Source organism: Cannabis sativa, chromosome 1 (assembly GCF_029168945.1).
Source record: "Cannabis sativa cultivar Pink pepper isolate KNU-18-1 chromosome 1, ASM2916894v1, whole genome shotgun sequence".
Classification (NCBI taxonomy): Eukaryota; Viridiplantae; Streptophyta; class Magnoliopsida; order Rosales; family Cannabaceae; genus Cannabis; species Cannabis sativa.
In genome coordinates this window covers 42,812,653-42,838,704 of record NC_083601.1, presented here as the reverse complement: position 1 = coordinate 42,838,704, position 26,052 = coordinate 42,812,653, and the positions used below count along the sequence as shown (strand labels likewise).

The following is a 26,052-nucleotide window of genomic DNA, read 5'->3' as shown; positions in this document are numbered from 1 at the left end:
CATGAGTTTGATTCATTATCTGACCAGCTTTGGTTTCTTTCTCATGAAATATCTGAGGCAATTGAAACCACTAACAGACAATTGATGTGAAAGGGTGCTTGTCTTTTTGGTTGATAAATAGATTTGATGTGTGTGTGAGAGAGAGAGAGAGAAGGGTTAATAACTAATAAGAGGTCTTTTCATGTAGGTGAAAACTAAAGAAAGACTGTGACCATCCTTTAGTTTTGACGTGCTTTGGTTTCAAGAGAGGGCCGCTCCAAGGACCAAATATTATTACTTGTTTCTGCAAATTGTAGTGTCCATACAGGCCTAGTTAGTTCCCAAATTTAGTGGAGGAATATAAACCCTTTGTTTGTTTGTATCAAATAATAAGTGAAGGGAAGAAGTAGAACCTCATTGTTAATTGGACCATTAATCGTACCCTTTTTTTTCTTCTGTTTAATTTGTATTCTTCAAAAGATGACCTTTCACAATCAATTGAAACAGGCAGACAGCTTTCCTAATATTACAACCATATAACATTTCACTCTTATTTTCTTCTTCTCTTTTTACTCTTTTCATTTTGTTGAAAAGAAAAAGCATTGATCACACTGTCAGACCATTATTCGTCCGTACAAAGTCAAAAAATTTATCAGCAAAGTATTTTCTAGTAGTTTCACGTTCAGCAAAGTTGCTTTCAAACTTTCAAGGACGTAATGATTTTAATTTTTACTTGGAAAATTAGGATTTGAAGCCATGGTACATTGTAAGAACTTCAAGTACAAAACAATAAAAAAGAGTTGGATTATGGAGTTAGATAAGATAAAGATGAAATATTTATTAAAATTAATAGGGAAACATGTATAATAACTACTGGTGCAGGCTTGTTGGTTCTTGTGAAGTGTTATAGTTTTTAGGTTGAAAACGATGGAAATGGATCGAAGATGTAGCCAAGATTAAATGTAAGAAGATTAATTAATTTAAAGAAAGAGAGAGTGCAAGATTGTGGGGGTGGGATTGCCTCGAGGAGGATCAAATTAAGAACACTCTGGGTCTGGGGACTAGGGGCCTTGTGGCACTCATTATTTTTTATTCATTTCATACTTGTCATTATTTTTTGTTTTTTTAATTTTTATTTTGTCAGGTTCATCTCATATTTGTTCGAACGTGAAAAATGATTTGTTGACGTGGAAATATGTGTCCCAGATACTACTCTTTCTCTCTCTTTCACAAAAAAGGAGTTTAAAGTTTCTATTAGGCAAACCCACATGTTGCTTTCTTAACCTCCTTATATTAAATGAGTTTTACCTTTCTTACTTGATGATACACTTTCATTGTTGTTTCTTAAAACAAATAAGAATTTTTTACGGGCATAAATATTTAAGTTTAATTTTCGGTTGTAAATAAATATTTAAGTTTAATTTTTAACTGTAATAATACTGAAATTATATTTTTAGAACTCTGTGAGTACTTAACTGTTAATTTTTTAAAAGAAATAAAAATTTGGACCAATCAATGATTGTCACTTGGTAATTTACTAAACTTAATAGTTAGGTACCTATAAAAGTTTTATAATTATAATTTAATTATTATTACCGTAAAAAAATTAAATTTAGATATTTATTCATAAATAAGAGTTAAATTTAAATATTTATATCGTAAATTACTTAAAAAAAATAATAATTATTTCACCACCTAATCATTTTTTTTGAACAATGAATTAGAATTCATTGAAAAAAAAGCGTTTAGTACATCGACAAGGAAAGAAGGAAAATCCTCCATCCAAACTAGCTGATTATTCACTCTAAGTGCGTGCACAGCTAATTAATGAGCAGCCATATTGGCCGACCGATAGACATGAATCAGGGACGTCTCAAAAAAATTGGATAGTAGACTAGAAATATCATCTAAAAGAGAACCAAGGTCATTACAAAGAGAAGATCTTTTAGGAAAAGCAGAAATCACCACCTAATCATTTGTTTATATATAATATAAGTGATTTTGCTACCAAAACTATTAGATTAAAGTAACATTTGTAACTTAATCATATATTCTCTTAAAATCATGAATATGTGGAAATCATTCTCAAAGATTTTATATATATGTGGCCGAATTTTCAATTATGTATTCAAGTGGCTACGTACCACCACACAAATTGGTTAACCTATATCCATCTATAAGGACAAGTTTTGTCAACTTTTTAATAATGGGGAATTTTCCCTCTTGAATAATATACGTAAATGGTATCCTTCCTTTCTTAAAAGATGGACAAAAGAGGAAACATATATAAAGGATTTTTCTTTTTAATTTTTTTTTTGGGTGGGGGGGTTGCTTTTCCCAATTTGATTAAGAGGGATTATAGTATATATAGTGTAGTACTAGTAGTAGTAGTCTAATATGGTCCACATACCAGGGTTTTTGTAGTTACTATCTAATCTTGGTGCTCTTTTAGCTCATATCATATTGAGAGTTGAGACTTGAGAGACTATATATATACACGTAAAGCTTAGTCATACATGAGGCACGTGAAGAGGAGAGGGTTCTAATCTGATTTGGCCAAAATTCACATGGGTCTGTTGGCCCCTTTGGACCACCCACCCTCCCTCTTTCCATTGCAACAATAATATTCTTAATTCTTCTTCTTCTTATTGTTTGTAGCCATATAATTCTTGCTCCATTACCCAGAAGGTAAAAAAAATCTTTGCTTGTCAATTCATATTCCCTAACCCCAACAAACAAGTGCTTCATAAAATATAATAATATGCCAGAGAGTACACTTGATCTACATAATGTTATAGATTTTTTTTATATCTTTGGTTTTAGAGCTCAATAATTTTCAATGTGTATAATAATAAGCTAAAAGTTTTATTGTCTAAGCATTCTTATATAAAGAAAATTAAAACAAAAAAAAATAAATTCTTTCATTTTTGTAACTCTCTACAATATAAAAACATCTGTTTTGACAAGAAAAGAAAACCCTTTTAAGAAACATACAAACATCAGTAAAATTTTTGAATTGTATCAACTATATTCATCAGAACCTACGAGAAGTAGGTGCAAAAAATTCTTTTTGAAAATAATACTCATTTATCTGAATATAATTTACATCCACTGGTTAATAAATTTTAGAGGAAATAGATTCAGCATAAATAGATTATTCATTTAAGATAATATTTAAGGCCTTTGCGGCAATTTTGGTAATATTTGTGGCAAATATATATTGATTATATGTTTCGATAAAAGTAATTTTTTCATTCTTATTATTTCCTGATTCTTAATTTCTTATTATTGCAACGACTTTAGAGGAGAATATATAGCAGTAGCAATTGGTGTATTTGCAGTGACATATACCTGACTTTTTTTTTTGGTCATTCCGGGTGGTCATCAGATTGTTTATTAGGGTTAAATTTCCTATTTTTAGCCGATATTAACATAAACTGTCATATATAGTTGAGATTACTGGCAATCAACATTGATTTGGGCCTTTCCACACCTTTAATTATGTACGTATGGTTAAAATACTGTACTATTATTCAGGTTAGCATAAACTATCATATATGAGTGATATCCATCTTAATATTTTGACTAGTAAAATCAAGAAGAATATTATCTAAGTGCTAAAAGTACGGTGTATATATATATATATATAGTCTAATTTTATAAAATAAAATTCATTAATCGTGTATAAATTAGTCCAAATTTAACACATGTTAAAAATTATATTAAATTTGACATAAATATCAAATGAGTCAAATTTTATACACAATATATATTATTTTTTATTTACTCTGTTGTCACTTATATAACTAGTTATTGGTAAGCATGTTTACTTAGAGTTGTTATTATTTAATCATTAATTTAAATAATAATAAAAATAAAATAAAAATTAAACGTATTTGGTCATATTTTTTTAAAATAGTTTTCAAAGTTTTCTTTTAAAATAAAAATAAAAACATTTTTAAAAAAATATCAACCAAATACAAATTATGTTTTGAAAACTTAAAAAAAAAATAGAAAGAAATGTCAAATATATTATCCTTAAAAGTAACTTTTTTTTAATAATATATTAAGATGATATATTTATAATTTAGAGAGTATTAATCTTTATCCTATAGAAGGAATTTTTTTTTTTTTTTTGACGTAGTGAACAAAGTCACACATGAATAACACATTACAATCGGCGGTGAAGCCCCGAAAGGCATGTTTTACCAAACCATGAGCTGCGGAAAACAAAACGCAAGCCACATAGGACAAAATTGCTCCCGAAAATATAGACAATAAAGCTATAACGTATTTGAACAATACCCCATTACCTTGAAAAACACCTTCCCTTTATTAATAGTTGTCGCCAGAGTTAGCGAGACTGAAAAAACATCACAACACCAAACCAAAAACACTGTTATATTAGAATGACAATCTTCAAAATAAAATCTAAAATACAAACTTAAAATTTAAAAATTAAAAATTTATTCTTTCCATCTATCATTTCTTTCCTTCAATGTTCTTTCTCTCACCAAACAAAAATTTTATCATCTCCTCCCATCTGTATATAGCGTCTTCCCTCTTTTCTCTACTCACCCACTCAGCTATCCATAATGTAAAATGACGTTCCCATGTTTATGCATATGAAATTATATGTTTATTTATTTATTTTTTTATATTGGGGAGGAAATATTCAGAAGACTTCTTTTTTGTGAGTAGAAATGTAGAACCACTAATAACTAAACTATGCCTATGATCACTTATAAAATTATATTTATGGATTTATTATAAAGTCTCACATTGATAATGTGTGAAAAGATAAATAATAGCTAGAATATATAAGATGAATGGGCTACTCCTCCCATTGTTAATTGGTTTTGAGTTGGAATCTCATTCATCTTATTTTAAATTCTAACATGGTATTAGAGCAAAAACAAATAAAAAAAATCCTCTAATAACTATCTAACCCCACAAAAAAGTGCCACTTGTGATCAGGGATAATAAGCCGCTTATGATCGAGTTTTCCAGATGGTGAGCAAATAAAATAGCTACCATCTTGAGAGAGATGTTAGAGAGTCTCACATTACTAATGTGTGGAAAGATTATAGAATGTATAAGATGTTGGAAATTTGATGAATGCTTTAACAAAATATAAGAGTGTTCTAGTGTGTGTGAAGTGGAAAGAGTCCCACATGGGACATGAACCCTTATTTACAAGAATATATAGAGTGCAATTTTGGCATTTGAGTTTGGGCTCCAAGGGGTACTAGTTTTGTGCAAATGGGTGAGGACTCACACACTTAACCCCCACAATTATTTAATAAAATAATTATTTTTTTATTTTTTAATTTAATTAAGAAATATGTTTAATTGGAACTGATTACTTAGTCGTATCAGTTAATGGGACACGTCAAAACCAACTCACCCCACGATTCAGAAAACGTTCTTCTTCCCGTTATGATTTTTTAATCCATTCGTCTATATAATGCGATTGAACTGATGAGAAGAATACATCTTTTTCATATCAGAAAAAAATGCAGTTTTCCTAAATACTAAAATTCTATCTGCGGTATCAAATATATTTGGGTGTATTCGACGGTGCTCTACAGTGCAGTGGGGTTCTGATGCGACGACTAAACTGTTTTATCCCGGGGACGACCAGCAAATGCCGACTGCTTGGACACTCCTAAACAGTGTGATGGAATCTCATTCATTTTATTCAAATTCTAACACGATTGGAGTTAATTGTTTTATGCCTTTAAAAAAAATTAAAATTGGAATATTTCATTTTATAACTTGTATGTGTAAGTCAAGAAAAAAAAAAGATAAGAACAAAGAGACGATATATATGAAAATATTATGTATACTTTAATTGGTTTTCCCCGAGATCTATCTTTTATTTAATTTTGTTTTAAAGTTTGTTGGATTAGTTTCTGAAGCAATTAATTAATTTTGGTCGTAGTACTATATACTAATCAATTATACAAAAGAACGTTGCTAAATGTCACTTCCTCGTACATAAAGCAAGACTGTGATGTAGAAATAATTTCAAAAAGATGAATGGTTTTATTCAGGTTCTGCCCAAGAAGAGATAATATAAAAAAATAATTTAAAGGTGGACACATACAATGGCACCGTATTCACCCTGTTATTCTCTAATAAAATTATAGGACCATTAAATCCATACATTAAATGCTTGCAAAATAAATATCAAAACTTCAATAATAACACTACTTTTTTTAATTAATGTTAAATGCTATTATACACACCCAAATTACAGACGAATGTGTAATAAACATTAATGATTGATATTTTTAAGTAATAAACATCACTTTTAGTTGTAACATTTTTAGGGTAACTGTTGCTAATAAGTCCCTTTATATTTTTATGAGTAATTTGCGGCAAAACCCCTAACTATCAATTTATTTGTAAAAAACCATCCAACCTCATATTTTGGTGGAAAAACCCTCTAAAAATCTTGTTAGTTTATATTTTTAAGGTGTCGTACGTCGAAATTATCGTTAAGTCCTAATTTTGCCCACGTGGCAATGACAAGTCACTAAAAAATTATCCTATGTGGCCATATTTTACAAAATAAAAATAAAACTTTAAGAGCAATTTGCGGCAAAACTCCCCCAACTATCAATTTACTTGCAAAAAACCATCCAAAAAACTTTAAGGTTGGATGGTTTTTTGCAAGTAAATTGATAGTTGGGGGAGTTCTGCCGCAAATTAGTCTTAAATTTTTTATTTTTATTTCATATTTTATTTTGTAAAATATGACCACGTAGGATAATTTTTTAGTGACTTGTCATTGCCACGTGGGCAAAATTAAGACTTAATGAGGCTGAATAGACGACACCTTAAAAATGTAAACGAAACAGTACTTTGGAGGGTTTTCCCACCAAAATATGGGGTTGGATGGTTTTTTGCAATAAATTGATAGTTGAGGGGGTTTTGCCGCAAATTACTCTATTTTTATTTTATACATTTCTTTTTTTTGAGTGATACCTTCTAATATTTGATACTAATTTTGAAAGTAATTGTGTAATAATTATACAATTTAGTAATCACACTATACTTTAAAATATAGGGGTCTTTTTAATATTATACCAAAAACTGATTTTATTTACAAAAATACTTTCAACAAATTTTTTTGCACAAATACCGATGTGCCACGTCAGCGTAAATACCGAAATTCAAAATTATTACCGAAAATAGGAAAAACTTGAAAATTCTCGCTTCCAGAATTTTCAATGTTTTGCAAGTTTTAAAAAAAGCAACATTTTAGTTACTTTTGATGTAAATAATATATCAATTAGTTACTTTTTATTATAAAAAAAATTATTTCATGAATAATTTTTTTCTCATACACATTTAGTTGCTTATTTTAATCGATAACCTTAAAACTATGATTTTATTTTTTTTAATTTTTAGACTATATTATATATTATTTTATTATTTGAAGAAGTAATACTAAATATTATATTTGAACAAAATAAGTATACCATCTAATTTTATGGGTTACTACAATAAATATTATAATATTTCATATTTAAAAGCTTTTTAGTATCTAAATAAATTTACTTTAAATGAGTAACACTAACACATCCTATATAGTAGAGAAGATGTCATGTTTAAAAATTTAATTTATTATAAATTATTTTAGAAACTAGTTCGCATTTGAAATTTAATTTTCTAGTAAAGAAACTAAAAGGTTTTTTCTCAAAAAAAGAAAAAATTAATAAAAGGTTACTTTTGATTTTAATTATTTTTTCCAACAACGATAGAAAAATATATGTTTCCCATATGTTAAAACAATCCTCTTGAAAAGTAGATTGCGGTGACATAAATTTTGAGCTCAAATAATTATCAGTGTAACCAAAAAAACTTTTTAAAATTTTTTTAAAAAAACAAAAAGGAGATTCATTGATGAATAATTCAAATTGAACATACATAAAAAAAAAATCCAACAAATTAGTTACTTGTGGTAATTAAAATGTAATGTTCTTATTTATGTAGTAGTTGTATGAATAAAAATTGCCCATATTTATTTAGATTTACATGAAAAAAAAAGAACAATAACAGAAAGAAATATATTAATTAGCTAGTGATCTCAACAAACTTGACCCTAAGCTTCTTCTCCGCCAGCTTAGGTATATTAAAAAATTTGACCATAAAAAAAAAATTAAAACCCAAATAATGGTGCGTAAGAACTATGAGAAAGAAAGAGAAAATAGGCTATGCACAAACTTGGAAAACATATCAAATATAAAAAGCATTTGGAACGGTATACGTGTCACTCCAAATTTTAAAATACAAACGGTATAAAATCGTATTAATTAAACTAAGGCTAAATTCATAATTAAAATGAAAACAACGTCCACTGACGTAAATTTTTCTAAAATATAAGGGGTACTTGTGTATTAGATGTTAATTAATTATATATGAAGTTATAATATTTTGTTTGACAAAATAATTACTAATAACACAAAAAAAACGTATATATTTTTAAGTAGTTAATATTTCAAATTATTTTTTTTTAATAATTATACAGTTTAATTATACTTACTCATGAGGGTCATACAAATTAAATAATATAATTAAAACCTCTCAATATAAATATACAATCTGAATAGGAAATCTGTTAGCTTTCTGTTACACAGTTTTATAACAATTTTGTTCAGTCTATTATTTTCTTTTCTTGTTTAAATATTCTTGGGTAAGTCTTTGTATCACTATAATGAGTTCTGTTCATTTCAATCATAAAGTGAACTTTGTTTTCGTATTTTCTCTCTTTTAAATTCTCTCTTTTTTTCATGAAATTCATACTCAGAATTCTACATATAATATCAAATTGTCATTGATAAACGTCAACAATGGAGTCCACCAGTGCCGATCCAGCTACCAAAGCTCCTACTGGTCTAACTCAGACCAATAATGCCCCTCCGATCCAGATGAACTCCACCTAATTATTATCTATGAGAGCACTTAAGTTAAAAAATTTATTTCACAAACAAACATAACTTTACTTAGAAACTATTAACTATATTTTTTTTTCAAAAATTTACTACTTTTACAGTTCTATTTTAAAATTTGTGTTAAATATTGTTTTCTTAATATTACAATGTTAATTTAATTAAATTATATGACAAAATAATTTAATAAATCATCTAAATTAAATCGAACACACAATTAAGCATACACGCATTGCATTATTAATAATTACACAATTACAATGTAATTACATTGTCAACAAACATATTAAATTATGTAATTACCTTTAATTATACAATTATATACAAATTCAATTAAACATTGGTTATCAAAACACAATATTGTCGGCTAAATGTCATGTTAGACTATACTTTTATTAGTCCAAATATTTTAAAATTTAAAATAAAATTAACAAATTTATTTAAACTTTTTATTATAAAATAAATTTATTTAATATTTCTTTGTTTTTTTTTTCTTTTCTTCCTTCTAATTCATTTTCATAAAGATCCAAATAATCCCTTCTAATCCCAAATCCCAACCCATTACCACCACCACCACCTTCTTCTAACATGGCATTTAATGAATTATGTTTAGACGCTATACCTTAATATACAAATAGAACCAAACATTAAGAGTGTATTGCCACTAAAAGAAATAAAAGATTCATTATATCAAAATAAAAATATAAGTGGTTTAATTAGCCGAATAACCTTTTTTTTTTTTGAATGGAATAACCTTATTTTTTTAATATGTTTCATCCATTAAAAAAAAAAAAACTAGTGTTTAACTACTTCACCAATAGAATTGATTACCTACAAAAATAATAAATCAAGTGAATTAGTACCAACTATTTAATAAATTTATATAAAAAATTATATTCTAAAAAATATTAAACATAACTTTATGATGAAAATACTAAAACAATATCTAATAAAAAAGATGAATATAGGATTTCTATTTTAAAAATAACTCATCGTTATAAAAAAAAAAAAAAAAAAAAAAAAAAAAAACATTATTTTGTCTTTGTATTTGTTGTTATATCTATATGAAATAACACAATTTTGTCTTATTTTAAATGATTGGAATGAAACTTAAATTATGAAAGAGAGTCTATGTGTGAATTAAACTAAAAATCTTTCTTCTACGAAGTTCTATTAATAAAGATTCTTTAACCCATTCCTTAAATGCATCCCCATTGAACAAAAGCTCAAATACCATTAAATAAAAAACCTCACCCATACTATAGTTTTCATAAGAATAATTAATAATTTTACCACTTAAATTTTCAACAATTCTAAATTATTTATTCGCTAATTAAAATATACAGCTTGTTAAGAATTCTATGAATTTTTACATTTATTATATTTTAGAAAAAAATTTTAACCAATTATATATTTTAAGGGATAATATTAAATAAGTAGAAAAATACTAATTATTCTCTTCATAAATTATTGTAAAAATGCTACCATTATCTCATTACTTAAAATTTGATAAATAAAGCCTATCAGATATCTTGTTTTGATTTTATTAAGGATATTCCAAGTAAAATGACTTATGGATTTGACATCATTTACTGTTTTAACTGTTGTTAATAAAAGGTTTTGTGACTTTCAACAACAAAAGGAAGAAAAAAAACACACTTGAAATTACCAAGATAGATAGAAAGAATTGGAAAATAACGAATTTCTAAAGACCCAATTTTATTCCAACACGTAAAAAAATAATGAAATAAATAAAAATAAGGGGCATAATTTAATTCATATTAAGAAAAAAAAAAAATAAACGAAAAAAAGGTGTAAGAGGGCAGTTTGGACATTTTCTTAGCAAGTTGGTAGTGAGGGAAAGAAGAAGAGAAGAGAAGAGAAAAAGGAAGGGACCCACAGAGCTGAGAGTTTCGTCTAATGGAAAGATATGGTTTTTGCCGTCAGCAAAGACTTGTTGAGATAACAGTGAAAAACAGAACCTTCTGGACACACCATACGCTAAAATATCAACAACTCCCATGCAATCACAGCCGTCCATTCTTCCATCGCCACTATCATTTATTAACACATTGCATTTAAATCACATTATTATAAATTTTATATGAATTTAAAAAATTAAAGTATTAAAATAAAATAAAAATGTGATAAATATATTCTAAAAAAGCTATAGTATTTATATATAAGTTGGGCTTGTTTCTGGAGAGTTCCTGAGGCTTTAGCGTTAAGGGGGAAGAAAGGGTGTTGTGTGTTGATCCTCTTTTTCCGCCTTAAACCCACTTCCCCTTTCCCCTCAAGCTACCTCAAACTCAAATATGCCGAATTTCCTTGTCCCAATTGGGAAAGATGTAGTCTATGATTTGTGATTTGTTATAATATATATACATATATTTATCTATCTATATGGGATTGTAGTTTGCTCTCTTTTTGGGCTTCTGGGTTCTTTAATCTGTCGACAATAAGTGAGAATCGGGGATTTTTCGTTCTGGGTTTTGATTTTCTTTGAAGAAGAAGAAGAGGAAGTTTACAGTAATGGCTAATGGGGAAGAGAAAAGCAGTGACTTTTATGCAGTTTTGGGTTTGAAAAAGGAATGTACAACTTTGGAGCTGAGGAATGCTTACAAGAAATTAGCAATGGTTAGAATTTCTTCGATGACCTTTCTTCTAAAACCCTCTCCTGTTTAATCCTTCTAAATTCTTCATATGGGTCATTTTCAAAATTAAATTTTTTCATGGAGTTTCTGATTTATGTCTTGTTTTTTCCTCTCCAAGGAGACGGTTGACTTGGGTTCAAAAAAAAAAAAATTACAACATACAATTATAGAGAAAAGTCACAGTTCTTGTGGGATTTATTTGAATCCATGCAGTTCACTATTATCATTATTTTTTTCAACTTTTTTAAATAGAGATGGCATCCGGATCGGTGTTCGGCTTCCGGGAATTCAAAGTTCGTGGAGGAAGCCAAAAAGAAATTCCAGGCCATTCAACAAGCCTATTCTGGTAATTTCACAATTTCTAAATTATTTTTCACTTTTGAAAAATTAAAGTTTAATTATTGGATTGACGAAGTCTTTTATGTTAACTTTATGTATTTTTTTACTATTATATTTTGTATTCACAGTTTTATCAGACGAGAATAAGAGGTTCATGTACGACGTCGGAGTCTACGATAGCGATGATGACGAAAGTGTAAGTACAAAAGAATCAAGTCTGTAATCTCATTGGTTCAAGACATGTTGACTTTTCGCTTTCCTTCTGACCTTTCTCAGCCTTTGCAAACCAAACCAGAGCTTGCTCTGTAAGGTTATAATGGACCATGCCCTACTCAATTATTACTCCCTATTCCATGAACCATTTATTTTTCCTTTTTATATTAAGTGGGCATCTTTAAAATATTCTCAAAACCAGTTTTTATGAATTAATGATGATGATTATGGTATGGTACTGATTGTAATTTTTAACTGGTTGATGCAGGGTATGGGTGATTTTTTGAGCGAGATGGCTGTTATGATGAGTCAAACAAAGCCTAATGTGAGTTACCAAACACTTTTTTTTTTATTTATTTATTTATTTATATATTTGTCTATGCATATAAATAAATAAAAAAAAAAAATTGGTACATTTTCCAGTGTTTGTAATATCTCCAAAATTGAATCTTGGTTCTGCTAATGTTTTTGGAGCTGGATCAAATTAAGGAAGAATTGGGTCTCGCTTTTTGGCAAGTCCTATGATGTAGACTTTTGCTTTGCATTTTAGGTCTCTGTGCCTCACTAAAAGCGAGGCACTTTGAGAAAGGAGATATTAATAATGGCTGGCTGTATGTATCCTATAAGAAATTCTGGATGGGCCACTTTAGGGTCTGCAAATTACATTTTTTTAATCAGATATTATTATGATACGCCTCTATTTTTTTATTCTTCTTTGTTGTTATGGTCTTCGGTGTTCAGATACTAGGAGTAGCAAACTCTGCTTCTGGAGGTCCCCCATTTTAAAAGGGAAAATAATAATAATCCTTGATTTTCTTTATAGAAAATTTTGTAAGTTTCACTTTTATTAGTGCGTATGAAAATTTTAGTAGCAAAGGCAAAGTGTGGGCCCATGAATATGTTGCATCAATTTGCCTTTCTGTCATACAAATTTGGTTGTTCATCTGCTTAGTTATGTAATGAAAAATCATTGAAAAATATACACAAGAGAAGAGAAAGTACATCATTTTGATTGTTGAAAATTTAGCAGGAAAGTGGGGAAGAAACCTTTGAAGAATTGCAGCAACTATTTGAAGATATGTTTCAAGGAAACAATGATGCATTTGGATCAAGTAATAGTACTTCCTACTGCGAAACCTCAACGACATCTTCTACGTCCTATGCATCTTATAATTGTGAAAGTTCAAGTTCCAGTAATAAACGTAGCTCCACCGATATGAACAATGGAATTAGGACAAATGGGAATGATTCTTCTTCAGGCTTTGCTGCTCATCTTCAGAGCTTTTGTGTAGGGGTTAGTTAGACCCTATGCTCTTTTTTGCTAGTTATATCTTATTCACTTTCATATTGAAAATATTGAATATATGTAATGTAACCATAGTTTCAAAAGAATTTTAAATTGGATTAGCTTTGTAGGATTCTTACTGTTTGGTATGTTTTCATGAATCCAATAAAGACAGGTGGATCAGCGGCGGGGTTTGAGGGAGGGGATGGTAGTAGGAGGAGGGGCAGTTCGAGGAGGAGCAAGCGATAACCACCGACGACATGGAAGGAAACAAAAGGTTTCGTCTGGTCACGATGTTTCTTCGAACGACTGCTCTAGTGGTATATCAGCAGCTTGATTCAAATGAGTTGGAACAAAAGGAATAATTTTTTCTGCTTCCAGCTTATTATATAGAGGATTTAAGAAAATCACATTTTACAGGCAAACAATAGGGTATTTTTGCCTTTTTTTTTTTGTTTTATGTTTAGTGGTAGTAGGATTTGAATTGAACTTCACATTAGCTACTGCTGGGGCAATGGGGCCACAGAGTTGTCTACCCTACACATTCATGTCCCTGCTGTGGTTTAGTAATTGTAGCTTTGTCTAAAGCCTTCGAATTCGATTGTACTGTTTAGCTTTTCTTTTCATTAATCCTTTTTAAATGTAATGTTATTATAATTCTAATACTTATTTTGCTACTGCATTTTTATCTCCATTATATTTTATTTGGCTAAAAGCTGTGGTGTATAGGAATATTTGAGTCCGTAAAAGTGAATTTCAATAGTAACATATAAAGTGCTCTAAATTTAAAATTTAATACAAAATATAATATGTTAAATTTTATGTTACAATAACATTTCATTTATACATTGAATAAAAAATTAATTTTACTGTTAGGATATTACTATTAAATTTGTATTAAAATATAATATGTAATGTTTTTAATTCAAATTTAAATAGAATATATCAACCAAAAACAAAAGAAGAAAGTAAGCATTTTTTTTCGAACCGGAAAAGAAAGTAAGCATTTACTTCATCAAACATAGTGTAATAACAATTTAGTTGCACTGATTTCGTAGCTTATAGGAAAATTGGGCAATATTATAAGTCCTTTGATATGAATGTAAAGTGGGTGAGGGGTGAGTCCTACAGCACGTGGGAAAGGACCCCACATGTGAGGAGTAAGAGATGTGTTTGTTATTCCATAGGGACTGCTTTTCTTTTTTAATATAATTAAAAAAAGTATAATTTGTCTGGTTTTATATGGGAGTTAATGTGATGGTGAAATATGAGCATGCATGAATGAAGGATGGTCCTACAAACAACAGTACCAAACCACAATCAACTTTTCGGTTTGAAAGCTTGTAGGTAGGTTGTAGGACCAGGCTCAACCCCCATCTCCCCAGTACCCATGGCTTTTCGATTCAGCAACTTGACAAAATTTCCAAAGTTGTGGGGTCCCTTTTCTTTTATATATTTCTTTACATTTTGCCGTTATCTTCTCATGTTGTCTCTCCCAAACCAAGTTGGGGTAAATTAGTTTTGGTACTATACATACTCTCTTATATCATATCAATACTGTAGAAGATACAAGTACTTTTGCACACTCACCGCAACTGGCAATGATTTGCTTTGCATCATTGCATGTTGGTTTTGGTTAATTTATATCTTGAAAATTTAGAAAGAAAAAATAAGGGAAATTTACATGGTATACTAACTTTTGTCATTTTTTTACAAAAATACTGTCAGACGGTATTTTTTACTTTTTTACTGTATTTTTTTATAAGTTTCATACTGCAGTATATTGTGTTAAGTTTTCACTGGTGTTCTACTAGTGTTCTACTGTTGTTTTGAGTTGTTATGCTTTGTGTTTTATTGGTATTTTATAAAAACACAGTATTTTTGAAAAAATTTCCGTGTGACAGTATTTTTGTAAAAGTTAACCCAAATTCCAGTATTTTTGTAAATTTCCCAAAAATAAAGCTTTCATTTTTAGATGATATTTGTTTGACATAATTCTCTCTAAATGTTAAAAGCATGAAAAGCCTCAAAGCCTTAATCAAGGGATATATAAAATGAGATGGGAAGACCGGTGCGTATCATATTATGATATATTAATCAAATAATATTTGCCACGTGACTGTCCCAAACAAGGTAAGAAAAATGAGATAGCGATAGGGATTAGTGGAGAAAAGGAGTTGTTTACAGCAGAAAGGAAAAAGGGAGAAAATTGTCCAACTTTAATATATTTAAGTGGACAAGTTGAAGTTTTTAGAGTGCAAATATGAAAATTCAAGAAGAGAAAGAAGAAGAAGAAAAAGGAAAGAACATTATCATCAAGTTGATCATAAAATAATGTTTTGAGGACAAAAATGATCACAAGTTGAGCTTATTTTTGTGTTTAATAATATAGGGTTGGTCACAAACAAGTTGACGCAAATAGAAAAAATACTAGAGATGAAACGTCTGGTAGAACCCTCCACTTAAACTCATTCACTTTGTTAAGTCAATAAATACACACCATTTTTTTTCTTCTCTTACTTGGTGCCCAGCTCAACACTCGACCCAGTTGCTTTTCACGAACATTAACAGTATATTGCTTGTGTATGAATTATGGTAACGAAATTAAAAGTTAAATTACATGAAATGAATGGGATGTGAAGTATTTTGTTTGGTCACTGACTCAATAATTAAATGTCCTACCAATTGTAATTACACAATATATGCTAACTAATGATCCAGGTTTTCAAAATTTTCCTAAAATTCTATCTGAAAACTATCAATTGAGTACTTTCACCTCGTACAAACATGTTTTTTTTTTTTGCTGAAACACAAACAGATTTAACGGTAGTAACAGACGAAAGTTGCACTAAAATAGGAAGGAAATAGATTTTGCCTTGAAAATTCAATACTATACTAACATGCACTAATATTTTCTTAAAAATTTTATAATTTATATAAATAGGAGCTAAATTTTTTAAATTAAATTAAAAAAAGGAGGAAATGAAGAGATTGTAAAATTATGAAAAGAAAAATACTTATTGTTTTTGAGAAAATAATATAAGTAAAAAATACACTTATGAGTTTTCATTCAATTTGTGAAAAAAAAAAGGTTATTTTTTGGGAAAAATTAAAAAAGAAAACAAAAAGAGTATACCTAAGGAAGTGACTGGTATCTCTCTGTTACTAACTGTTTTTTATTTCAATAATGTTTATTTTTATTTTTCTTTTGAATTTTTCTAAAAACAAATTTTTTCAAAAAATAAAATCATATTTGTAAACTTTGAAAAAAAAAACATAAAAAAGAAAAGTCTCATTAATATAATTCTACAATTGGGCCATTTTGCCACCTCCATGTTCAAAAGCCCAGAACATTTTTTACTGGAAATGTTGATAACAGTGAGAGAGAGCGAGAGTCTAAAATTTGGTGTGAAGACGTAACCAGGGATGCTCCTCTCCATTTGAAGTAATAAAGATCTAAAAATGAAGCCACTAAGTCGATCTAGATCTACTGAGGAAGTTGGAAAGTTGGAGAGACTAAATATTGAGGCTATAATTTATTAGGGTGTCAATTAATAACCAAATTTGTTAATGAAAAAAAAAACAGAGAATAAATAAAATTTGATACCTTGCACATCTATAACTAAATTTGATACCATGTAACACTATAACTAAATTAACAAGTAGATTCTAGCTAGATAACAAAATGGGAAATTTTTAAAAATACATTCTTTTATGTTTTATTTATAGTTATATGGCTTGAAATTTTTAATTATAAAAATATATTTGTAAAGTTTTAAAATTATAAAAATATACATTATTCAGTAAAAAATTAAAAAACAACTAAAAATAACGAGATTTCAACTTCACGATAACTATAAATAAACTATAAAATAACCTGAAAAACAATCTCATGACAACTATAAATAAACTATAAAATAATAAAAAAAAATATTTTATTATTTTTACTGAAAATGTGTTTTTATAAATAAAAAATTTAAAAAGTAAAAATGAGAAATTTTTCATGTTGACGTATTTTAATAATTTATTTCAAAAGTCTTAAATTTTTCCAACCACCAGGCCCAGCCCAGCCCAGCTCTGTTCAGCACAGCCATGTATATATCATGGAGAAAAAATAGAGGGTTGGGTTCTATGGTACTCAAAATTCCTTGTAAATGTAAAAATGCTTAGTAGTCAATTTTTCGTTTTTGAAAGAGTAAGTAATCATTTTAAAATGTGCTTTATAAATACGGTGTCTCATCTTTAGTAAAATCTTTGTTTATCCAATAAAAAAGGAGTTAATTTAGTACTAATATTAATAATTTTACAGTAGATGTTAATACTTAAATGTTTTTTTTTTGTTACTACCGCATATTCCTTTTAACTGGGTGGACACATATTGGAGCAAATTTTGTAGGGTTAAGTTGAAAAATATTACTTTTTTTAATCAATTAATTAAATTTATTTTTAATTTTGTATTTAATTGAAATGTACTTCTTTTTATATGTATTGTACCCAAAATACCCTGACATAAGAGAGTATCTATAAGTGACAGGGGCAAAAGTAGTATAAAAATTAAAAAAAAAGATGTAAAAATAATAGACTTTAAAAAAGAGAGTACAAATAAAAGAGGACAATATAAAAAGGTATAAAGTGTAATTTACTCAATTTGTATGGAAATTTAAATTTGTTGAATAAAGAGAAAATTACTTTTATGTTCTACTTTTATTTTTCCTATAAGCTTGATAAATACTGCATTTTCAATTTTACATATTTTTATGATTTTATGCATACTTCTTCGAATTAATAATTTTTAAAATTGATATGATAGTAATTGATTACTTCGGTAAAAATAGTTGTGGGGTTTATGTACAGTTGCAAGTATTAGTTTAAGTCTGTTAGTTTCTGTTGTAAAACTTGACAGTTATTTCTGTTACTTTATTTTGTTTGTTTGTACTCTCAGCCTATATATAAAGGCTTGTGTTTTGTAATTGAAGGGTAACAAATAGAGAGAGAGTTCTTGTGGTGAGCAGAGAGATTCACATTGAGTTGTAACAGAGCATGATTTATTTCAATTTATGTCTCTCGAGTGTCAAGGTTTCTGGTGTAGGAGCAAGACTCCATTTAGTGTGTTTGCTGTATGTTGTTACTGATTACTGAGCTTCATTCATAATAAGAAAGGCAAAGCCCCAAGGCAGTTCCTCCCAAGGATTAGATCCAAGTGTTATTCACTTGTGATTGAACCTTGTAAACCCTGTGCTCTTATTGATTTTACTGCTGCATTACTATTGTTCTTGTTGCTGGTTTATTGTCAATTAACTTACTGGTTTATGTTAATTGTTTCTCTGGTTTAATTGATCTGTTTTAATGTTCTTGAATGGTGATTGAATCACCACAAATGGTATCAGAGCACAGGTTGCATTTGAGGATTCAAGAACCGTGAAGATCAAGCTTGAAGAACATCAATGGCTACTGCAAGATTCGAAATTGACAAGTTCACTGGTGTGAACGATTTTGGCCTATGGCGCATCAAGATGAAGGCACTCCTTGTGCAGCAGGGTATTGTCAATGCTATTCTTGAACCTGCTTCCAAAGATGGAGAAGATGTAAAGAAAGTGTCTCAAGAACTCGAGATGAAGGCACACAGTGCAATATTACTCAGTTTGGGTGATGAGGTGCTTCGAGAAGTTGCTGAAGAGGAATCTGCTATTGGCTTATGGAATAAACTTGGTACAATCTATATGAAAAAGTCTTTAGCTAACAAACTGTACTTGAAGAAAAGACTTTACACCATGAAAATGGAGGAAACAAAAGAACTAAGGAGGCATCTTGATGACTTCAACAAACTGATCTTGGATTTGAACAACATTGGAGTCAAGATTGATGAGGAAGACCAAGCCATTCTTTTACTCAGCTCCTTGCCTAAGAACTATGAACATTTTGTGGACACAATACTTTATGGTAAGGATACTCTTACCATGTCTGAAGTTAAAGCAGCCCTTAACTCAAAAGAAATACAAAAGAAAGTTGATGACAGATCCGAAACTGGTGGGGAAGGTCTATTTGTTCGAGGAAGACCAGAAAGAAGAGATTTCAAGAAATCAAAGAATGGACACAAGTCCAATTCCAAGAACAGAAATGCAGTGGGAAAGAAGTGCTATTATTGTAAGAAAGAAGGTCACTTTAGGGATGATTGTTATCTATTAAAGAACAAGCTCAAAAGGGACAAAAGCAAGGAAAGGGGTGAAGCTGATGTTGCATCTGGATACGATTCAGCTGATGTTCTTGTTGCATCTAGTGAAGATTCTGGTGTGGAATGGATTCTTGATTCGGGTTGTTCCTTCCACATGACACCAAACAAGAACCTGTTCACTGAATTTGAAGAAAATGCAGCAGGTACTGTTCTCTTGGGCAACAACAAAGCTTGTAAAATCATTGGAGTTGGCACGGTTAATATGAAAATGCATGATGGCATTGTTAGATCAGTTCAGAAAGTTAGATATGTTCCTGATCTTAAGAGGAACTTGTTATCCATAGGCATGTTTGACAATCAAGGGTACACTGTCGAAATCGACCAAGGCACTCTCAACATCTCAAAAGGGTCACTTGTGGTAGTTAGAGGAAGACTCAAAAATGGTCTTTACTACATGGTTGGCTCTGGTGTAATAGGATCTGCAACACCAGCAATAAACAATGCAAATAATGATGTTCAACTATGGCATTTGAGGCTAGGACATGTTAGTGAAAGAGGGCTCAATGAACTCGACAAACAGGGGCTGTTTCAAGGTGGTTTAAATGGGAAACTTGGTTTCTGTGAGGAGTGTGTTTATGGGAAAAGCTGTAGGGTAAAATTTGCTACTAGTCAACACACTACCAAGGAGAAATTAGCCTACATACACTCGGATTTGTGGGGGCCTTCTAGAGTTAAAACTCTTGGTGGTGCTAGCTATTTTATTAGCATCATGGATGACTTTTCTAGGAAAGTTTGGGTGTTCCTATTGAAAAGTAAAGATGAGGCATTTAATGCCTTTGTCAATTGGAAAAGGCTAATTGAGAACCAAACAAAGTGCAAGATTAGAAAGCTAAGGACAGACAATGGATGGGAGTATTGCTCAAATCAATTTGATGAATTTTGCAAAGAACATGGAATTGCTAGACACCTCACTGTTAGAGATACACCTCAGCAAAATGGACTTGCTGAAAGAATGAATAGAACTCTCATTGAGAGAGTTAGGTGTATGTTGAAAGGTGCTGGTTTGGATAGACCTTTCTGGGGAGAAGCTGTCAAGACAGCTTGTTATCTAATAAATAGGTGCCCATCAGTTCCCTTGAAATTCAAAACTCCACAAGAACTTTGGACTGGTCATGTTCCAAAGCTTGACCACTTGAGGGTCTTTGGTTGCTCAGCTTATGCACACTACAGACAAGACAAGTTACAACCTAGAGCTCTAAAATGCATGTTCCTAGGCTATCCTGATGGAGTAAAGGGGTACAAATTATGGTGCCTAGAACAAGGGCATAAGAAATGTATCATTAGTAGAGATGTGGTGTTCAATGAGGAGGAAATGGCTATGAAAAAGAGTGTTACTGCTGCTGCACCAGAAACCAGCAATGTAGGTGATCAAATTGAGGTGGACACTACTCAATTTAATCCCACTGAAGCCTCAGAAACCACCAAGAATGACAATGTTGAGACTATCACTCAACCTAGTCTCAGCTCATATCAACTTGCTCGAGATAGAGAAAGGAGAACAACAAAGGCACCTGACAAATTTGGTTATGCTGAATTTACAGCTTATGCTCTTAGTGTTGCTGAAGAAGTGGAGAGTGATGAACCTTCAAGTTACATGGAAGCCATCTCTGGTAAAAATAAAGTTGCTTGGTTGCATGCTATAGAGGAGGAGAAAATATCTTTAAAGAAAAACAAGACATGGACAGTGGTGAAAAGACCTGAAAATCAAAGGATAATCAAGTGCAGATGGTTATTCAAACAAAAGGATGGTATACCTGGTAGTGAGGGACCAAGGTTTAAAGCAAGGTTGGTTGCTAAGGGATTCACTCAACAAGAAGGAGTTGATTACAATGACATATTCTCCCCAGTTGTCAAACAAACTACCATTAGAGTTGTCTTATCCATGGCTGCTAGATTTGATCTTGAGGTGGATCAAATGGATGTTAGAACTGCATTTTTGCATGGGAACCTAGAGGAGAAAATCTACATGGAGATACCTGAAGGCTATGATGAGAAACCTGATCAGGTATGTCTCTTAAACAAATCTCTTTATGGTTTAAAACAGGCTCCAAGGCAATGGAACCTTAGATTTGATGAGTTTATGTTGAAAATTGGCTTTACCAAAAGCAAATATGATACTTGTGTTTATTTTCACAATGGGATCTATCTACTATTGTATGTTGATGATATACTAATAGTAGGGAAAGAAAGAAATAAAATTGAAAGCTTGAAATCTCAACTTGGTGTTGAATTTGAAATGAAAGACTTGGGGCCAGCCAAGAAGATTCTAGGCATTGAAATAAAGAGAAATAGGCCTCATACTATAAGTCTATCTCAAGAACATTACCTCAAGAAGGTTATTGACAAGCTTGGCATGAAAGATGCTAAACCCGTGACAACTCCTCTTGCCCAACACTTCAAACTATCTCAAGACCAATCACCTAAAACTGAAAATGAGAGAAAATACATGGAAAGTATACCCTATGCTACTGGTGTGGGTTGCCTTATGTATGCTATGGTGTGTACTAGACCCGATTTAGCTCATAGCATGAGTGTTGTGAGTAGGTTTATTAGTGATCCTGGTGAAGAACATTGGAAAGGATTAAAATGGATACTGAGGTATCTAAAGGGCACACTCAAAACTGGTTTACTGCTGGGAAATGACAGCAAGTATAATGACAATGTTACTGGTTTTGTAGATTCAGATTATGTAGGAAACTTAGATACTAGGAGGTCTCTATCAGGTTTTGTTTTCACTGTGTTTGGGGGCTGTGTTAGTTGGAAAGCAAACCTACAAAAGGTTGTTGCTTTATCCTCCACTGAAGCCGAGTATATGGCTGCTACAGAGGCTGTGAAAGAAGCTATTTGGTTGAAGGGTTTGACATCTGAACTGGGAATTAATTCTGACAATTTGTTCATTCATTGTGACAACCAACGTGCTATTCACCTCATGAAGAATCCCATGTACCATGAAAGGTCAAAACACATTGACATCAAACTACACTTCATTAGAGACATTATTGCTAGCAAATTGGTCAAAGTAAAGAAGATAAATACACATGAAAATCCTGCTGATATGTTCACCAAAGCTGTCACTAGTGAGAAATTCAGGCTATGCCTGAAGTTGCTGAACATTGGAGATTGTTGATCCTTCATCTGTGAAGGAAAACTTTATTGATGGAACGGTTTTGCCTATGTTATTTTTAGCTCAGTTTTCTTCACTTGCAAATGTATATAAACCAGGTGGAATTTGTGGGGTTTATGTACAGTTGCAAGTATTAGTTTAAGTCTGTTAGTTTCTGTTGTAAAACTTGACAGTTATTTCTGTTACTTTGTTTTGTTTGTTTGTACTCTCAGCCTATATATAAAGGCTTGTGTTTTGTAATTGAAGGGTAACAAACAGAGAGAGAGTTCTTGTGGTGAGCAGAGAGATTCACATTGAGTTGTAACAGAGCATGATTTATTTCAATTTATGTCTCTCGAGTGTCAAGGTTTCTGGTGTAGGAGCAAGACTCCATTTAGTGTGTTTGCTGTATGTTGTTACTGATTACTGAGCTTCATTCATAATAAGAAAGGCAAAGCCCCAAGGCAGTTCCTCCCAAGGATTAGATCCAAGTGTTATTCACTTGTGATTGAACCTTGTAAACCCTGTGTTCTTATTGATTTTACTGCTGCATTACTGTTGCTGGTTTATTGTCAATTAACTTACTGGTTTATGTTAATTGTTTCTCTGGTTTAATTGATCTGTTTTAATGTTCTTGAATGGTGATTAAATCACCACAATAGTATTTTTATTTTTTCAATTGTAAAATTAATAGAAGTACTACATCACAAAAGAAAGAAAAACCATTGTAATATATACTATAGCTAGTTACTTTTAAATTATTGTTTATTTTAGAAAAAAATAAATAAATTATATTTTTCGGTGGCATTAATTTATTTTCTATATTTATAAAAATTAAATTTAAATTTACCATATTTTAATAAATTTCTCTTGAATAAATACTACTACTATTTCTTCGACATTTTTCAAGTAATCGTCATCCTATTTCTACACATTTTAGGTCATTTGTCTGTGTGCTCAACTTGTCAAATAGGCCTATTGGATTGCATTTTATTTTTATTATTATTATTATTATTATTGTTTAATTTTCTTTTTGATAGTCTTTTTCTTCTCTTGCTTGAGAGGTTATCATAATTCTATTTCACTTGCGACGCCATGGGCAAAAATGTAGAGCAATAGAAAGGACAAACAACAAATGTCGAAATTTCAATGTATATTTATCTTTTTGACAAAAAATTTAAATAAATATAAAAGATAAATAGATATATATATATATATAAAAACAATTCAAAACATTATAGTGTTTTCGAAAACTTGTTTATTGTTGGTCCATTTTGGAGAATGCTGCGATTTTTGTTTCACTATTTTGGCTTTACCTAACAAAATGAAATAATTATTGTTACACTTAACACAATTAGTGTTGCTGGATGGTCCTTGTTGAAAAAAAGTCTTTGTAGGGTTCTTGTTATGTAAATGTTTTTGAAGAAAAATACTACCAAAGATTGAATATGGAAAAGGACAATTCATCTTGGTAGGACCAAATACGATACCAACATCATACCCAATGAAAGGATCAGCATAAACAAAAAAATTTCTCCCATAAGAAAGGGGGAAGCTATTTATTAGTTGGATTTATAATATTAAGTCATGAAATTGATAGACTATAATTAGTTTGATTGGCTCTATACCCAATCCTTGGAAAAATCTCCGTTATACTAATCTTTGGGGATATACGGTAGCTACAAATATTCAACTGAATATTTTAAGGTGGATCATACTTATAGCACCCACTTTTGTTTATGTAATATATATATACTATATATATAGTATGAATTAAATGATAAATTGACATTATTCCTTTAATCTACTGTATTATTTAACTTATTCTTGTTGTCATTCAATTATTTTTTTTAAATAAGTAGATACTTATTAAAATTTAGGGATAACTACGTATAAAATATTATTTTTTGTAATATTTTATATTTTTAAGTGCAATTTTTTTATTTTTATTTTTATATTTTTAAAGTATTCTATAAAAACAATAAAAAAATTACGTAAAAGTAACATGAAAATAACATTCTAACAATATCAAATCAACAATAATAAATATATAAATAACAACATAAAAATACAATATTTTTTGTAAATAAATAATACAAATCGTAAAAACGTTTAAAATTCTGTAAAACCGTATTTTTATAATTTTTTTTATTTTGTATATTTGTGAAATAATTTTTAAAATTAAATCCAATATTCAAAAAAAAAAAAAAACACCTTAACTAATACTTATGCAATAATATAATAGTATGATTAAATGAAGAAGTCTCGGAACCACATATAATTTCTACCAAATAAGTGGTGCCTATTAAGTTTGGAATATTTTTAATTTATACAAAAAGCAATGTATTTCATTCCAACACAAGTCGTAATAAGTTATTATTAGACAGCAACAGCAATGCATAAATATAGGTTCTTGAATTAAGATCTCCTATAAAAATTAGTGTTGTCCTATTTTGTTAAATTAATTTAAATTTAACACTTTAATTAATTTAATTTACATTAAATATGCTAACTATTTTTATTGATTCACTTAAAAATTTAATTTTTTTAATAAATAAAATATTAATTACGTGTAAAACTTAAATTTATTTAACAAAAATATGAGATATCATTTTTTATTAGGGATCTTGATTCCTTATGTTTTCTTATATTATGTAGTTTTTGTATTTTGCAGTCCTTTTCTTTTCTTGCTTTAGCTTTAGTTTCTTATTGCGCTTGGAGACAAAAGACCCTGTTATTGTTTCTTTATTTAAACATCTATAAGTAAAGATCACTTAACCTATAAAAATGTTTCCCACGTATTGGACAACATCAGGGTGTGTTTTTTTTTTTTTTCTTAATTTATTTATCTTGACAAAATGATGTGCTAATTAAACAAATATTTCATAAATACAGCTGATAATAATGTGGAAAACGCATAAGTACATCCACTTATTCATTTCTTACACTACAAGCTCTTTTTTTGTTTTTTTTGAAAATCTTATACTTAAGATGTTCATCCGATCCAATCCGCACTTTTTTGGTCAAACAACATCCAATCCGCACTACGTGCGGATTTCATATTTTGGATCCAATCCGATCCGCATAAGAATTTAAATCCAATCCAATCCAATCCGCAATAGTGCAGATTGGATCGGTTATTTTTTTAATAATAAATTATTTAATATTTCATAGAAAAAAATTAAAAAAAGACTATTGTTTCTTAATCTTCAATAATAATCTATTTCCATCTCTATTTATATACAAATCAAATCAATATACATATATATCAATATATATGTACTTAT

At 29.8% G+C, this 26,052-nt stretch overlaps 1 protein-coding gene across 4 annotated transcripts; it reads left to right on the top strand.

Moving 5' to 3' along the window:
• The first annotated feature begins 11,036 nt into the window (after window positions 1-11,036).
• On the top strand, window positions 11,037-14,112 carry LOC115707149 (uncharacterized). Of its 4 annotated transcripts, none has more exons than XM_030635013.2 (6): window positions 11,037-11,576; window positions 11,846-11,939; window positions 12,061-12,128; window positions 12,414-12,470; window positions 13,176-13,439; window positions 13,606-14,112. In XM_030635013.2, exons 1-6 carry the CDS (start codon window positions 11,472-11,474, stop codon window positions 13,765-13,767), a joined length of 750 nt encoding a protein of 249 aa, XP_030490873.2. In that variant the 5' UTR covers window positions 11,037-11,471; the 3' UTR covers window positions 13,768-14,112. The 4 variants fall into 4 exon arrangements, with proteins under 4 accessions (XP_030490873.2, XP_030490875.2, XP_030490872.2 ...); XM_030635015.2 differs by having other exon boundaries at window positions 11,065-11,576; window positions 13,602-14,112; XM_030635012.2 differs by having other exon boundaries at window positions 11,084-11,576; window positions 13,173-13,439.
• Window positions 14,113-26,052: the final 11,940 nt, after the last annotated feature.